A 17778-nucleotide genomic window follows, 5' to 3' on the forward strand; every position below is an offset into this window, starting at 1 on the left:
CTCAGCGTCCAGATGCTCTCTCAGTGCTCCACCGCTCTGTGCAGCCTCAGGTATCGCCAGGGAGGAGGGGGAAGGGGGGGGGGGGGGGAGACCTGCTCTTAATGCTCGACAGGGAGGGCCCCAAACCTCCGAGGAGCTTACCTAGCCCCGATGTGCCTTACATGTGGTCAACAGGGGGGGCACCATAAAAGTGACCCCCGTGGACAGCAGGATTTTAAATCAACAGGGGGGAAACGCCACCTGCGGCCCCCGTGGATAATCTTCACCAAGGCAATCCTCACGGGTTGTGGCCATGCTTTGCTCAGGGGGGCATGGAATACATGACCCCCAAGGCGACTACCGGTACCTGGTGACGGGTGCAGCAGACCAGCACCTGCCCAAATCCAGCTGACCCAGGCATCCTCTTCTATCTTCATCAGAAGTCTTCATCTTGAGGGTTCCCCGTCAAGGACAGGAAACCAACTGATGTGGAGAGAGGAGCCGCCCCTTTTATTTTGAAGGTTTCCTGTCCTTGATGGGCGGATCCCCCTCTCTCGTGGTGCCGTCGTGTATGATGGAAAAAAGTCATTGTGTGTTGTATCCCTGTGTAGTGGTAATTTTCGTGAATCCCCTATTGGTGTATATACTAGGGATCTGCTAGGGAGATAAGGGCGAGCCGCCGAGGAGCGGGGTCGCCACATTGCGTCCAAGAGGGTGCCAACCTCCGCAGACAGGTAGGGTTCAGGTAGGGATTATAAGGGTATAACAGGGATACCCATCCCCCAGCCCACCCGTGAGTGTTGTCTAGTGTAGTGGATTAATTATTTCTTGGTATGGTTTGTTTTTAGGTCATTGGTTATTTTTAAGAGCAATTTAATAAAAATTATTTTTATGCTCTTCAGAACTCAACAGAGCTTTGTTTCCATCCATTTCTGGAGGCTTATTGAAGTATGTGTTGGGTTATTGTCCGGCTAGAAGACCCATTACCTAGAATGCAAACCCAGATTTCTGACACTAGGCACTACATCACGACCCAAAAACCTTTCGTAATCTTCAGATTTCATGATGCCTTGCACAAAGTCTAGGCACCCAGTGCCAGAGGCAGCAAACAACCTCAAAACATATTTGAACCTTCACCATATTTGACTGTAGGTAGTGTTCTTTTCTTTGTAGGCCTCATTCCATTTTTGGTAAACCGTAGAATGATGTGCTTTACCAAAAAGCTCTATCTTGGTGTCATCTGTCCACAAGACGCTTTCCCAGGATTTTGACTTACGTACATTTTGGCAAACTGCAGTCTAGATTTTATGCCTGTGTCAGCAGTGGGGTCCTCCTGGGTCTCCTGCCACAGAGTTTCATTTCAGTCAAATGTGGAGGGATAGATTGCGCTGACACTGATGCATCCTGAGCCTGCAGTAGATAAGGTATATTGGTGTGCACTCAGTCAACTTAGAGTGAGGTGCTGGTGCCACGGACTGTTAAAGTCCTAGGTATCATATTACTATAAGACACCGCACACTCTAATAATTGTATATACAAAATAGTGTGAATTTATTAAAACATGAACAGCACATGGGAGCAAACAAAGAAAGCGACCGAGACAGTTATGACGTTTCGACTCTCCCGAGTCTTACTCATACACTGTGTGCAGAATTATTAGGCAAGTTGTATTTTAGAGGATTATTTTTATTATTGATCAACAGCTATGTTGTCAATCAACCCAAAAGACTCAAATATCAAAGCTTAATATTTTTGGAAGTTGGAGTGGTTTTTTTTTAGATTTGGCTATCTTAGGAGGATATCTGTTTGTGCAGGTAACTATTAAGTTGCCTAATAATTCTGCACAGTAATAAAAACCAAATATATTCCCATCTCACTTGTTTATTTTCACCAGGTAAACCAATATAACTGCACAAAATTTAGAATAAACATTTCTGACATACAAAACCCCCCAAAATTTTGTAACCAATATAGCCACCTTTCTTTATGATGACACTCAGCAGCCTTCTATCCATAGATTGTCAGTTGCTTGATCTGTTTACGATCAACATTGATTGCAGCAGCCACCACAGCCTCCCAGACACTGTTCCGAGAGGTGTACTGTTTTCCCTCCCTGTAATCTCACATTTTATGAGGGACCACAGGTTCTCTATGGGGTTCAGATCAGGTGAACAAGGGGGCCATGTCATTAATTTTTCTTCTTTGAGACCTTTACTGGCCAGCCACATTGTGGAGTAGTTGGAGGCATGTGATGGAGCATTGTCCTGCATGAAAATCATGTTTTTCTTGAACGATACCGACTTCTTCCTGTACCACTACTTGAAGAAGTTGTCTTCCAGAAACTGGCAGTAGGTCTGGGAGTTCAGCTTCACTCCATCCTCAACCCGAAAAGGTCCCACAAGTTCATCTTTGATGATACCAGCCCACACAAGTACCCCACCTCCACCTTGCTGGTGTCTGAGTAGGAGTGGAGCTCTCTGCCCTTTACTGATCCAGCCTCTGGCCCACCAAGAGTCACTCATTTCATCAGTCCATGAAACCTTTGAAAAGTCAGTCTTAAGATATTTCTTGGCCAAGTCTTGACATTTTATCTTAGGTTTTTTGTTCAAAGGTGGTCGTTTTTCAGCCTTCCTTACCATGGCCATGTCCCAGAGTATCGCACACCTCGTGCTTTTTATTACTCCAGTAACGTTGCAGCTCTGAAATATGGCAAAACTGGTGGCAAATGGCATCTTGGCAGCTTCACGCTTGATTTTCCTCAATTCATGGGCAGTTATTTTGCACCTTTTTTGCCCAATACGCTTCTTGCGACCCTGTTGACTATTTGCCATGAATGAAACGCTTGATTATTCGGTGATCACGCTTCAAAAGTTTGGCAATTTCAAGACTGCTGCATCCCTCTGCAGGACATGTCACAATTTTGGACTTTTCAGAGCTCGTCAAATCTCTCTTCTGACCCATTTTGCCAAAGGAAAGGAAGTTGCCTAATAATTAATCACACCTTATATAGGGTGTTGATGTCATTAGACAACACCCTTCCTCATTACAGAGATGCACATCATCTGATTTACTTAATTAGTAGTTGGCCCTCAAGCCTGAACAGCTTGGAGTAGCACAACATGTATAAAAAGTATCATGTGATCAAAACACAACTTGCCTAATAATTCTGCACACAGTGTATAGTCGCTTAGTATTTTAGTAAGAAGTATACATAGCGAGTCCGCAGGAGCGCCGCTCAGCAGTCAAGACTTCACAGGTCCTTCATACAGGGTAGCAGATCTTTACGGGTCACATACCACTTCGCCACAGTCTTGCACCACCCAAATCCTTAAAAAGGACTCGCTATGTATACTTATTACTAAAATACTAAGCGACTATATCAGTAAGACTAGGGAGAGACGAAACATCAAAATACTATCTCGGTCGCTTTCTTTGCATCTGTAATTTGCTCCCATGTGCTGTTCAGGTTTAATAAATTCACACTATTTTGCATATACATTTATTAGAGTGTGCGGTGTCTTCTAGTAATATTTGATTCCTGAGCCTGCGGGACAGCTTGAATTTCTTTGGAACTTGGTTGGGGCTGCTTAGCCACCATCTGGACTATCCTGCGTTGCACCTTTCATCAATTTTTCTCTGCCGTTCAGGAACAATATGTTGCGCACCATGGACAAGAGAACATAAAGCCAATATTTCCTGGGTGTGGATTAGTCACGTTTTTTGTGGCGTTCCAACAACACATGTGCAATTGTAATTATTTCCGGGAACAAAATTTCTCCCAAAAAAAATTAAGTACCATATTTCAAGGATGCCGACACTTTCGGCCATGACTGTAGATGGCTCTATGCCTAGTTTGGGTGGACGATCAGGCCTGCAATGGGACTTTATATGGTGGTAGGGCCCTCAGCGGGAATCCCACCCAGCTTCCTGCATAACAGATCTTCTAGGAGAGGTGAGGAACTGATTGATCTGGCAGTTGTAGGTTTTGATGGTTATTTGTGACCCAGATTGGGAGATTTGATGAGTTTGGCCTTTTTGGTACTCTGCAATAGGGAGCAGTGAGCTACGTTAACACCCGAAGTAAGTAACAGCACAAGTGCGCAAAGATACCTTCAGGTTTTAACAACTTATTTTGGGCTCGTGTCAGATATTCATATTATACAGTTACAGGAGGAAGCTGCCGAATTGCTCATCTGCAAGAAACCATAAGATGCTTGAGGGACGCAAATACCAGTATAATTAAGCTGCACATAGATCTTTCAGAACTGTGTGCCAAGTGAGATGGCCCTCTTCCCCCCACCCTAGTGATCAGCCAAACGTCCAACGGGGAGAGGAGAAAAGCTGGCAAGCTCACTGATTTTGTTTCAGAGAATAAAAGAATTGGGCATTCACATACACTCACTAGATGGTCAGGCCAGTTAATGATGAAATCTGTAGCGGTGGTCTCGTACTATTGACTCTACAGTTAGGGATTTTGTGTGGGGGAAAAAAAAGCAGCAGAGGATATGTCTTGAGATATTGCAGAGGCCCAAGGATGGAGGGAGACTGTCGCTTCCGAGCCCTTGGATTTATTACTTAGCTGCTCAGGGCCAACAGAGGAGGGGGTGGTGGGAAGTGTCTGGGGCAGGTTCAATACAAAGGGTCTTGGTCCAGGTGATGGGGAGGCATCCCTTGGTTCAGGGGTTGGAGGCAGGAAGATGGGTTTGAAGTATTCTACTTTAGCACCGATACATAAAATCTGGGAGGCAATTAAAAAGATTAGGGGTTTGGAGCACTTGACAAATTTAATATGGCAAAACGAGACTCTACCGGAATTTGTTAAAATGGGAGAATTTAAAAATTGGATGAGACTGGGAATACAGTACATGGTTCAGGTGCAGGACGCGCAGGGACTGGTGCCCTTTGGAAAGTTGCAGGATTATGGGCTACCGGAGGTCTGCAGATTTCAATATGGGCAGTTTCAGCATGCTTATGTTACGCAGAGCAAGAAGATTAATATGGAGATTCACAAGGATATATTGATTGATTATGTCTGGGCAGAGGGGGGAACAAAAGGGGTGGTGTCAGGCATTTATAAGGATCTAATGCATGCTTTTATAAATAATTATCCTATTAGTGCACAGGGGAAGTGGGAGGAGGAATTGGGTAGGATAGAGGAAGATAAATGGGAAGTGATTATGGAATATATACCCCAATTATCGCTGGGTGAACCGGGCAGACTCTCGCAGATATATGTACTCCATAGAGTATATAGAACTGCTGAACAGCTCCATAGAGCGGGTCTTAGACATTTGAGTGACCTCGGTGCCGGGTGGAGGGGGCTGGAATTCTCCATCTGTTCTGGCAGTGTCCAAATCTGAACCCATATTGGACAGCGGTGCTTAATGCCATAGGAGGAGCGTATGGTTGTAGGATCGAGAAGGATCCTGTGGTGTGTATACTGGGATATGTGGAGGAAATCCGGGTACATAAATATAAGGTGGCAACAGCTAGATTATTATATATTGCGCGGAAACTAATTGCCAGATACATGAAGATCCGCCGATGTTGAGGGAATTTTTCAGACAGTGACTATTGTGAATATGGAAAAAAACACATTTATGTTAAGAGAAAAGGCATAAGAACATTTGAGACACTATGGACACCTCGGGTGGAGAGAAGCAGATGACCCTGAACTTAGGTTACACCGTGCATCATCGGCTGCTCTTGTATGTAATGGGGGGAGGGGAAGGGAGGGAATTTCTAAAACTAATGACCACTGTTAATGTTGTTTCTATTGTGAATTTTTATTGCTTTGTACCTTGAATTTGGTTACATAAAAATATATCTGACTTAAAAAAAAAAAAAAAATGATGAAATCTGCAGGTACGTCCAATTATTATTTTTTTTATGCATGTATTAGGAGCTAAAAATGACCTTTAGTGAAGATGAAATTACAAAAAGTTAAAGTTTAGCTTTTTACAGTCTTTGTTCCACTGCTTGTTCACTTTAATGTTGTCTGTGGTCATAACTCAGCTAAAAGTAGCGCAGAAAAAAAAAAAAAAAAACGGACAAGACCTGGAAACTCTATTCGAATGTCAGGATGAGCTTACTGACAGATTCTCTGTAAACTCCTACTGCAAACAGCAATAGAAAGTGCAAAACAGAGGCTACAAAAAGGACAACTGTGCTGCAGCACGTGTCATCGCTCTGCAGTGGGGAGAGCAGACTATTTGTCAATGCTAATGTAAGGGTGTGTTCTGCTTTTCCCAGTGTGCTGCTGCTTGCTTATGATTGGTCAACGTAAGAAAGGAAGTACACGCCCCCAGTGAAATCTCTCTGGTAACGCCCACTTTGACTTAAATTTAACTGTTAAAGAGTCTATTACATGGTGTGTCCAGTTCAACTTGAAAAATTTGGTGAAAGTACCTCTATAAGCCATGAAATGTCTGCTTGCAGACAGTCCCCCTAGAAAATATCCCCAGGGGCTGCAATCTACAGTATATATAAGCAGGAATTTAAAGCATGTTTACATCTTGGTTATTAAAGCATTATTATGACTGAAAATGAACAGTTACCTATTTTATTCTAAATGGCTCCCGGTTACCTCACAACATGACCCATTTCATAAGCGAACCAAATTTATCTCAATATACTTGAATGAGAGAAAAAAAAAATATATATATATATATATATATATATATATATATATATATATATATATATATATATATATATATATATATATATATATATATATATATATATATACACACATACTTTGTAGGAAGAGAACATTGGATAAAGGGGTTCAGGGCAAGGATAATGAACATTTATTAGGATAGATCATCAGGAAGGGTCTGACACTTAGAACCCCCACCGATCAGATGTCATCAGGTCCTGCAGCATGTGCAGAGCTGGAACAGCACAGCTCCATATAGTGGCAGCTCAGTCCCCATTGAAGTAAATGGAGGTATTGAAGAGTATTTGGTAGTCTACAGAGACTGACAGACCTGACGCCATTGTGCAGGTATGTAATGTATGGGTCTATACACACACAGTATGCCCATGCATAAGAGTAGGAAGAACAAGGAGCCGAGTAGAGAGTCAATATATGTACCTAGGGTGACGTGCAGAAATATAGATGGACCAAAAAAAAAAAAACACCACACACCAGACAGACCGTGCTACACATTTTCCCTAGTGTCCATTCACATCCACAAGAATTTTGAAAATTGTTTGGCACAATACTTTTGACAGTTTCGGTAATCCCATTTCTCTTTGTCACGCACATCTAGACACGAAAAGGGAGAACGACCCTTTAAATTTCTAGAAGAATAAATAGCAAGCACATCGGAAACCAATATTTGGCCGGCCCTGGTCCAAATGCTTAACAAGTCCATTAAAGGGGTTTTCCACTACCAGGACAACCCCTTCTTGATAATGTTTGGCCCCCCATAAAATAATAAAAGTCTATACTTACCTCCTGTGCTGGCGTCGTTTGCACGGAGGCGCCACGGCCTCTTCCCGGGGATCTCATTCGGTTGTTGTGACACTGGTGCCAAATCAGTGCCGGCGTCCCCGTCTCCACCTTTAGGCACAATCGAACATGAAGAGGAAGTACGGGCTGCAACTGATCTCGGACTTCCCCTTTCCGCTCAATTTGACAGGAGGCAGGGACAGTGACGCTAGCCCTGATTGGGAGCCGACTCGCCACAACCACAGCTCGGGGGCCCCCAGGGAGAGCCAGTGCAACCACCATAGGAACGGCGCCAGCACAGCAGGAGAGTATACGCTTTATTACTTTATAGGGGACCAACACGGGGTATGAGAAGTCGTCCAAGAACACATCCTTGTGGAATACATTCACACGGGACATTTATATAAAAAAAAAAAAAAAAAAACACATACACAAATCTTAAAAAAGGAAAACCAACTTATTTATTAAATTAGCAAAAAAAAAAAAAAGTATATAAAAAACAAAAACATACAAAACACTAATAACGGCACGACATAACGAGTAGACTAAAAAATAAATACTATAAAACCGGGAGCCCTGATTAAGACAAAATGTACCTGCTTATTAGCCTTCAGAACAGTCCTCAGGGTGGCTATCTGCTCTCGCTTAGTGCTCAGCAAAGCTTTTAGTTTCATGATTTCTTCCACCAAAACCTCCTTCTCCTTATCCATTTCAGAGGTTATGGTTTCGAGCGACGTGTGGTGCCAAGCCACGGAAAGTGCGCCCTGGAGATGTTTGATCTGGTCTTTAACGATGGCGATGAGGTGGGTAATGCTAAGGGGTTCTCTAGCAGAGTCACCAAAGTCTGAACCTACGGAGGAGTCCGGGCTACTCAGAGGCGAGCGCTCGCCACTGTGAAGGCTGGTGGTCATCTCCAAGTCAGGGTTCACTAGAAGCTTACCAAAAAAGTCTGAAGATTTTCGCTTTCTAAAATGTAACTTGGCTCCTTTCCCATCCCGGAAGTAATCGAGCATGACGCGGTTGGGCGTTAGGTTATTGCACATACAGACGTGATTATAGAGATGGGCCAGCTCTTCTATGAAGGATAGCAGCTCGTCCTGCGCCAGGTTCAGCTTGCTTTGAAAGTCACAGTACAGTCTTCTTGCTGCCCTTAACTCCTCCTGAAGAACAGACATGAGTCCTCGATCATCGCTCTCCGATTTCGCAGAAGTGTCGAGCTCCTCAACCACCACCTGCTTGCCCATCTCCCACTCTTGTTTCTCTTCTTGGTACCTTTTCTCGCACAACTCGTATTGTTCCTTGACTTCTTTCAGCTCTTTTTCAAGTTGCAACACTTCCGCCCCTTCTTGTCCACAGGTACATACTGAAATATCTCCATTATCCAGCTGGTGCCTGGGATTAGCACTCTTCTGGAGAGTTTTCATTTTTTCAACCAGGTCAGCGTTTCTCTGTTGCTCGTCACACAAGTCCTTGCTGATCTCATCGAGGTTCCTCCTGACTTCTTGCATGTTAAGCTCCATGTTGGCCTTTTCCCGATCAACCTGCAGAACAGCAAAGAGGATATTCAGGATAGAGTACAACTAAGAAATCCATTATAGCTAGCCAAAGACCTCAAAACTATACTTCAGAAGCCAATCTTGGGAACATTCAGATGTAGGAGGCCCAAAAGTTGTGGTCTATCACCCCTTATCCCTCTTTAAAAGTTATTAGTCAGAGCCAAGATTTGTGCACGACATACACTGTCATTATTGGCAATAATATGGATTATGTATGCAAACTGCCTTAATGGGGTTATCCAATAAAAAAAAAAAAAAGTAGGACCTGGATGGGTGAGCAGGGTGGCGGACCGGCTATTAGACAACCTCTTTAAAAAGATCTTTCTGCTTTATCAAATGGTAGGAAGGAACAAAAGGGGAACTAGTTTCTATAAATAAGAAAAACCTTTATAAAACTCTATAGTCCATTTCCTGGCACACAGGATTGGGCATGTTGGGCATCAACATGTCTGATCCTAGTTTTCCCAGCCATCTGATACAGGACGACACCACAGACTTAAAGACAGTTAGTGGGATCCTCCAATACTATTGGTATGTGGCCAGATAATCAGATTTGTTCTTAAAGCTAGTTTCAGATCAGCCCTATATTTAAGAAGCCCCACAGTAAGGACTGGATTTTGGGAATCGCTGCCCGTCACTCATTTTTTGGTCCCTTGACCACCATGTCACCCTTTGGCCTGCAGTCTAATTCCCCTGTAAGCTGTAGGACATCTAAGGCTTGGCACTAAGCAGCGTGGATCACAACTGTAAATCCCGTCTGGTCATCAGCACACACTACAGGGATTACAGCAGTCTCATCCTGTATACATGGCGGCACTGGCTGACTGTGTGCAGAGCCTCACATACATTCGCTCAGGAAGGGCCTATACCGTAAGTCACGTCTCCCGGAGGAGGCCATGTGCATGCTGATGGTTTCCATCACTACTTGTTTGCAGACGACCAATATTTACACTGAGATAATTGCGCTCTAAAGGCCCCGTCTCACATAGCGATTTACCAACGATCACGACCAGCGATACGACCTGGCCGTGATCGTTGGCAAGTCGATGTGTGGTCGCTGGGGAGCTGTCACACAGACCGCTCTCTCCAGCGACCAACGATCAGGGGAACGACTTCGGCATCGTTGAAACTGTCTTCAACGATGCCGAAGTCCCCCTGCAGCACCCGGGTAACCATCGGGTTACTAAGCGCAGGGCCGCGCTTAGTAACCCGATGTTTACCCTGGTTACCAAAAAAAAAAAAAAAACAAAAAAACAAAACAGTACATACTCGCCTTCTGATGTCCGTCAGGTCCCTTGCCGTCTGCTTCCTGCTCTGACTGAGTGCAGCCGTACAGTGAGAGCAGAGCGCAGCGGTGACGTCACTGCTGTGCTGTGCTCTCACTGTACGGCCGGCAGACAGTCAGAGCAGGAAGCAGACGGCAAGGGACCTGACGGACATCAGATGGTGAGTATGTACTGTTTGTTTTTTTACATTTACGCTGGTAACCAGGGTAAACATCGGGTTACTAAGCGCGGCCCTGCGCTTAGTAACCCGATGTTTACCCTGGTTACCAGTGAAGACATCGCTGGATCGGTGTCACACACACCGATTCAACGATGTCAGCGGGACCTCAACGACCAAAAAAAGGTCCAGGCCATTCCGACACGACCAGCGATCCCGCAGCAGGGGCCTGATCGCCGGTACGTGTCACACATAGCGAGATCGCTACTGAGGTCGCTGTTGCGTCACAAAACTTGTGACTCAGCAGCGATCTCGCTAGCGATCTCGCTATGTGAGACGGGGGCTTAAGCAGAATGACTGCGGCTGTGCAAACACTCCTATTACAACGTGGGGACACAACAGCCCTCCATCCCAGTTTTGTCACGTCAGGGTGGTCAGGGTGCTGTGTGCAGAGAATTCCACATTCCAAAGATAATCAGTGTTGTATCCGCAGGGATTCTGCAGCCACATTCCTCTCCTCCCTATATAAAGGAATATGAAAGTTGCTCAATAGTTCTGGGTCATATGATTAAATATTTCCTACAGGAAAGAAAAAAGGCAAGTGAGATTTTACTGCATCCATTGTAGTCACAAAATAGTTTTCAGCTCCATGTTTACGCCGGTCGATGATGACAATTAGGAGCCCATGTAAATGGGGCTTAAAGGGCGATTACACTTTCGAGTAACTTTTCAGAGTAAGTTGTCCTGTGTGTATACATGAGGAATGACATTGTCTGGCCATTATATTGCTGCATTTTCACCAGTTTTCCCTTTGAAAAATTAGAGAAAGCATGCAATCCACTCTGAGCTGGTGAGAGGAGGCTAGCTGCGGTGATGTGGGATGGATTCACGCTCTCCGTTTCTTAGTTAGCACCCAGGCACAAGCTGCAGCAATGGAGGAAGATATACAGCAGCGCTGAGCCGTAAAGATATGAATCCAGCTCTGGGAGGAGGTAAAAGCCTCGTCAGAAAGCTCAGCACGATCTTTAGGTGTCTTTACAAGACAGCTAGTCCTGTACAGATATCTCCTGCTGATACCACACAGCCTAGTGTGACCCATACCTGGAATCAGGCTCTCCGATCCTGTATCATGCTGTTATCTGTCCTGGTTTGGGGATTTTTTTTTTTTTTTTTTACGTCAGAACTACATCTCGATGTGCTAAGGTATTTGGGTGCATTTACACTGCACAACTAAGTGACCTCTGATCAGCTACATATTTGTAGATCGGTGGTCGTTCAGCAGCCTGTTTAGACAGGTTGACCAGTAACAGATCATTCTGAGAGCATAGACTCATCGTTCTCGGCAGCACTAATCCTGTAAACACAAGGCGATGTGCTGCCGAGAATGACAATTTTAAAGAAAACGTTCATTCATTGGGTGAAAATAATTAAAGCGATGTGTGATTTGGGAGAACTGGAAATCTTTCTGCGGCGGTTGATAATTAGGGAAAATAGTGTTACTAGCAACACTCGTTCACCCAATGCAAGTGCACCCATAGTAAATCAGACATGCTAGTTTTTCTAAAATGAGAAGGGGGGGAAAAAAAAAAGAAAAAAAAAAAAGACAAATGGTGAAGAGGCTATTGCTGCCTGCATGTTAAGCATTTGTTGGGTGGGTGACTTCACCAGATTTCCAATGCTGGAGGCTTCAGACAGTTGGTAACAGTATGTATTGCTGTATTAGGACCAACCGATATTCCTATAAACCAAGAAGTATCTGGCTGAATAAGAGCTGCACCTAAGTATCAGGAGATAACCAAAAAGGAAAATGGTGCTACAAAATCTCAAATATATATTTTATACTTAATAAAATTTATATAACGGTTTTGCCAAACAGAGTAGCTCAACGGAGAGCTAACAAACCTGCCAAGGCTATAAACCCTATATAGTTAATATGGCCACATATCTATTGAACTACATTCCCTAATGGTTAACATTCATCAGGATAGAAGATTATAGGAGGCAAACTTACATAGTAATAATGTGGAGACCTGCGAACCAAGATGTGTTTCACCCAGCTTTGTCAGGGGCCTCATGAAATGCACCCTGAGGAAACTGGGTTAACCCCTTCACCCCAAAGCCTGTTTTCACCTAAGTGACACGGCCAATTTTTACAATTCTGACCACTGTCACTTTATGAGGTCATAACTCTGAAACGCTTCAACGGATCCTGGTGATTCTGAGATTGTTTTCTCGTGACATATTGTACTTTATGATAGTGGTAAAACTTCTTCGATATGACTTTCATTTATTTGTGAAAAAAACAGAAATTTGTCGAAAATTATGAAAATTTAGCAATTTTCAAATTTTTCGTTTTTATGCCCTTAAATTAGAGAGTTATATCACATAATATAGTTAATAAACAACATTTCCGACATGTCTGCTTTACATCAGCACAATTTTGGAAACATAATTTTTTTTTGTTAGGGAGTTATAAGGGTTAAAAGTTGACCAGCGATTTCTCATTTTTGCAACAAAATTTGCAAAACCATTTTTTTTACGGACCACCTCACACTTGAAGTGACTTTGAGGGGTCTATATGACAGAAAATGTCCAAAAGTGACACCATTCTAAAAACTGCACCCCTCAAGGTACTCTAAACCACATTCAAAAAGTTTATTAACCCTTCAGGTGCTTCACAGGAATTTTTGGAATGTTTAAAAAAAATTGAACATTTAACTTTTTTTTCACAAAATTTTTACTTCAGATCCAATTTGTTTTATTTTACCAAGGGTAACAGGAGAAATTGGACCAAAAAAGTTGTTGTACAATTTGTCCTGAGTACGCCGATACCCCACATGTTGGGGTAAACCATTGATTGGGCACATGGCAGAGCTCGGAAGGGAAGGAGCGCCATTTGACTTTTCAATGCAAAATTGGCTGGAATTGAGATCGGAACCCATGTCGTGTTTGGAGAGCCCCTGACGTGCCTAAACAGTGGAAACCCCCACAAGTGACACCATTTTGGAAAGTAGACCCTCTAAGGAACTAATCTAGATGTGTGGTGAGCACTTTGAACCTCCAAGTGCTTCACAGAAGTTTATAATGTAGAGCCGTAAAAAAAAATTAATATTAATTTTCACAAAAAATGATATTTTTGCCCCAAATTTTTTATTTTCCCAAGGGTAGCAGGATAAATTGGACCCCAAAAGTTGTTGTGCAATTTGTCCTGAGTACGCTGATACTTCATATATGGGGATAAACCACTGTTTGGGCGCATGGCAGAGCTCGGAAGGGAAGGACCGCCATTTGACTTTTCAATGCAAAATTGGCTGGAATTGAGATCGGAACCCATGTCGTGTTTGGAGAGCCCCTGACGTGCCTAAACAGTGGAAACCCCCAGAAGTGACACCATTTTGGAAAGTAGACCCTCTAAGGAACTAATCTAGATGTGTGGTGAGCACTTTGAACCTCCAAGTGCTTCACAGAAGTTTATAATGTAGAGCCGTAAAAAAAAATTAATATTAATTTTCACAAAAAATGATATTTTTGCCCCAATTTTTTTATTTTCCCAAGGGTAGCAGGATAAATTGGACCCCAAAAGTTGTTGTGCAATTTGTCCTGAGTACGCTGATACTTCATATATGGGGATAAACCACTGTTTGGGCGCATGGCAGAGCTCGGAAGGGAAGGAGCGCCATTTGACTTTTCAATGTAAAATTGGCTGGAATTGAGATCGGAACCCATGTCGTGTTTGGAGAGCCCCTGACGTGCCTAAACAGTGGAAACCCCCACAAGTGACACCATTTTGGAAAGAAGACCCCCTAAGGAACTTATTTAGATGTGTGGTGAGCACTTTTAACCCCCAGTTGTTTCACTAAAGTTTAGAATGTAGCGCTGTGAAAATCAAAAAATCATTTTTTCTTTCCACAAAATGATGTTTTAGCCCGCAATTTTTTTCCCCCCAAGGGTAACAGGAGAAATTGGACCACAAAAGTTATTGTCCAATTTGTCCTGAGTACGCTGATACCCCATACATTGGGGGGAACCACTGTTTGGGCGCACGGCAGAGCTCGGAAGGGAAGGAGCGCCGTTTGAAATGCAGACTTAGATGGATTGGTCTGCAGGTGTCATGTTGCATTTGCAGAGCCCCTGATGTACATAAACAGTAGAAAACCCCCACAAGTGACCCCATATTGGAAACTAGACCCCCCACGGAACTTATCTAGATGTGTTGTGAGAACTTTGAACCAACAAGTGTTTCACTACAGTTTAACACGCAGAGCCGTGAAAATAAAAAATATTTTTTTTTCCACAAAAATTATATTTTAGCCCCCACATTTTTATTTTCCCAAGGGTAACAGGAGAAATTGGACAACAAAAGTTGTTGTGCAATTTGTCCTGAGTACGCTGATACCCCATATATGGGGGGGAACCACTGTTTGGGCGCATGGCAGAGCTCGGAAGGGAAGGAGCGCCGTTTGAAATGCAGACTTAGATGGATTGGTCTGCAGGTGTCATGTTGCATTTGCAGAGCCCCTGATGTACCTAAACAGTAGAAACCCCCCACAAGTGACCCCATATTGGAAACTAGACCCCCCACGGAACTTATCTAGATGTGTTGTGAGAACTTTGAACCAACAAGTGTTTCACTACAGTTTATCACGCAGAGCCATGAAAATAAAAAATATATTTTTTTCCACGAAAATTATATTTTAGCCCCCATGTTTTTATTTTCCCAAGGATAAGGCTGGTTTCACACTTGCGTTTTTTTTAAAAACGCATGTGTGAAAAAACGCATGTAATCGCGGTAAAACGCATGCGTTTTTTTAGACGCATGCGTTTTTATAGAAAAACACAAGAAAACAAGAAAAAACCAAAAAACCCTAACCCTACCCCTAACCCTACCCCTAACCTGAAATACGTGGCACTGAAATACGTGGCACTGAAATACGTTTATATACGTATATACGTATATACGTATATAAGTGCCACGATATTTCAGTGGCCACGTATATAAGTGCCACGTATATAAGTGCCACGTATATAAGTGCCACGTATTTCATGTACATGCCACGATATTTAAGTGCCACGTATTTAAGTGCCACGTATTTAAGTGCCACGTATTTAAGTGCCACGTATTTAAGTGCCACGTATTTAAGTGCCACGTATTTAAGTGCCACGTATTTAAGTGCCACGTATTTAAGTGCCACGTATTTAAGTGCCACGTATTTAAGTGCCACGTATTTAAGTGCCACGTATTTAAGTGCCACGTATTTAAGTGCCACGTATTTAAGTGCCACGTATTTAAGTGCCACGTATTTAAGTGCCACGTATTTAAGTGCCACGTATTTAAGTGCCACGTATTTAAGTGCCACGTATTTAAGTGCCACGTATTTAAGTGCCACGTATTTAAGTGCCACGTATTTAAGTGCCACGTATTTAAGTGCCACGTATTTAAGTGCCACGTATTTCACGTAAATGCCACGATATTTCAGTGCCACGTATTTCACTGAAATACCGTGGCACTGAAATACCGTGGCACTGAAATATCGTGGCACTGAAATATCGTGGCACTGAAATATCGTGGCACTGAAATATCGTGGCACTGAAATACGTGGCACTGAAATACGTGGCACTGAAATACGTGGCACTGAAATACGTGGCACTATGACTGTCAGAAAATGTTCATTAAACGGTTAGGGATGAGTTTAGGGGTAGGGTTAGGGTTTGGATCCCTTTATCACCTTGATGGTGGTGGGTGACTTTTCAGTGTGTTCTGTTTTTTTTCTATAAAAACGCATGCGTTTTTAACGCAAACAAACGCGTTGAGATCGGACGCCATGTCGCGTTTGGAGAGCCCCTGATGTGCCTAAACAGTGAAAACTCCCCAATTCTAACTGACACCCTAACCCCAACCCTAACCCTAGTCCTAACCCTAGCCCTACTTTCACACTAGCGTTTTTTTGCATACGTCGCAATGCGTCGTTTTGGCGAAAAAACGCATCCTGCAAAGTCATCTGCAGGATGCGTTTTTTCCCCATAGACTAACATTAGCGACGTATTGACACACGTCGCAAGCGTCGTGCGACGGTTGCGTCGTGTTGTGGCGGACAGCCGGCAGCAACAAACGTTACATGTAACTTTTTTTGTGCCGAAGGTCCACCATTTCCGACCGCGCATGCGCGGCTGGAACTCCGCCCCCACCTCCCCGCACCTCACAATGGGGCAGCGGATGCGTGGAAAAACAGCATCCGCTGCCCCCGTTGTGCGGCGCTTGCACAGTATGCGTCGGTATGTCGGGCCGACGCAGCGCGACGGCCCCGTACCGACGCTAGTGTGAAAGTAGCCTAACGGGAAAATGGAAATAAATATATTTTTTAAAATTTTATTATTTTTCCTAACTAAGGGGGTGATGAAGGGGGATTTGATTTACTTATATAGCGTTTTTTGGGCGGATTTTTATGGTTGGCAGCCGTCACACACTAAAAGACGCTTTTTATTGCAAACAATAGTTTTTGCATCACCACATTTTGAGAGCTATAATTTTTCCATATTTTGGTCCACAGAGTCATGTGAGATCTTGTTTTTTGCGGGACGAGTTGACGTTTTTGCTGGTACCATTTTCGGGTACATGACATTTTTTGATCGCTTTTTATTCCGATTTTTGGGAGGCGGAATGAACAAAAACCAGCAATTCCTGAAATTCTTTTAGGGGGTGCGTTTATACCGTTCCGCGTTTGGTAAAAAGGATAAAGCAGTTTTATTCTTCGGGTCAGTACGATTACAGCGATAACTCATTTATATAATTTTTTTATGTTTTGGCGCTTTTACACAATAAAAACTATTTTATATAAAAAATAATTGTTTTTGCATCGCTTTATTCTGAGAGCTATAACTTTTTTATTTTTCTGCTGATGATGCTGTATGGCAGCTTTTTTTTTGCGGGACAAGATGACGTTTTCAGCGGTACCATGGTTATTTATATCCGTCTTTTTGATCGCGTGTTATTCCACTTTTTGTTTGGCGGTATGAGAATAAAGCGTTGTTTTTTGCCTCTTTTTTTTTTTTTTTTTTTTACGGTGTTCACTGAAGGGGTTAACTAGTGATATAGTTTTATAGGTGGGGTTGTTACGGACGCGGCGATACTAAATATGTGTACTCTTATTGTGTGGTGTTTTTTTTATTTAGATAAAGAAATGTATTTATGGGAATATATTTATTTTTTTTTTCTTTATTTAGGAATTTTTTTTTTTTTTTTTTTTTTTTTTTTTTTTTACACATTTGGAAAAAATTTTTTTTTACTTTTTTACTTTGTCCCAGGAGGGGACATCACAGATCGGTGATCAGACCGTGTGCATA

General features: G+C 43.0%; 1 protein-coding gene across 1 annotated transcript in view; it reads right to left on the bottom strand.

Moving 5' to 3' along the window:
• The window catches only part of LOC143804979 (protein bicaudal D homolog 2-like), a 71602-nt gene that overhangs the window by 20483 nt on the left and 33341 nt on the right, over positions 1–17778 (bottom strand). The window contains exon 6 of the mRNA XM_077283662.1: positions 8035–8979. Within this exon, the coding sequence (XP_077139777.1) occupies positions 8035–8979 (945 nt within the window). The remainder of the gene's footprint in view (positions 1–8034; positions 8980–17778) is intronic.

Source organism: Ranitomeya variabilis, chromosome 2, assembly GCF_051348905.1.
Source record: "Ranitomeya variabilis isolate aRanVar5 chromosome 2, aRanVar5.hap1, whole genome shotgun sequence".
Classification (NCBI taxonomy): Eukaryota; Metazoa; Chordata; class Amphibia; order Anura; family Dendrobatidae; genus Ranitomeya; species Ranitomeya variabilis.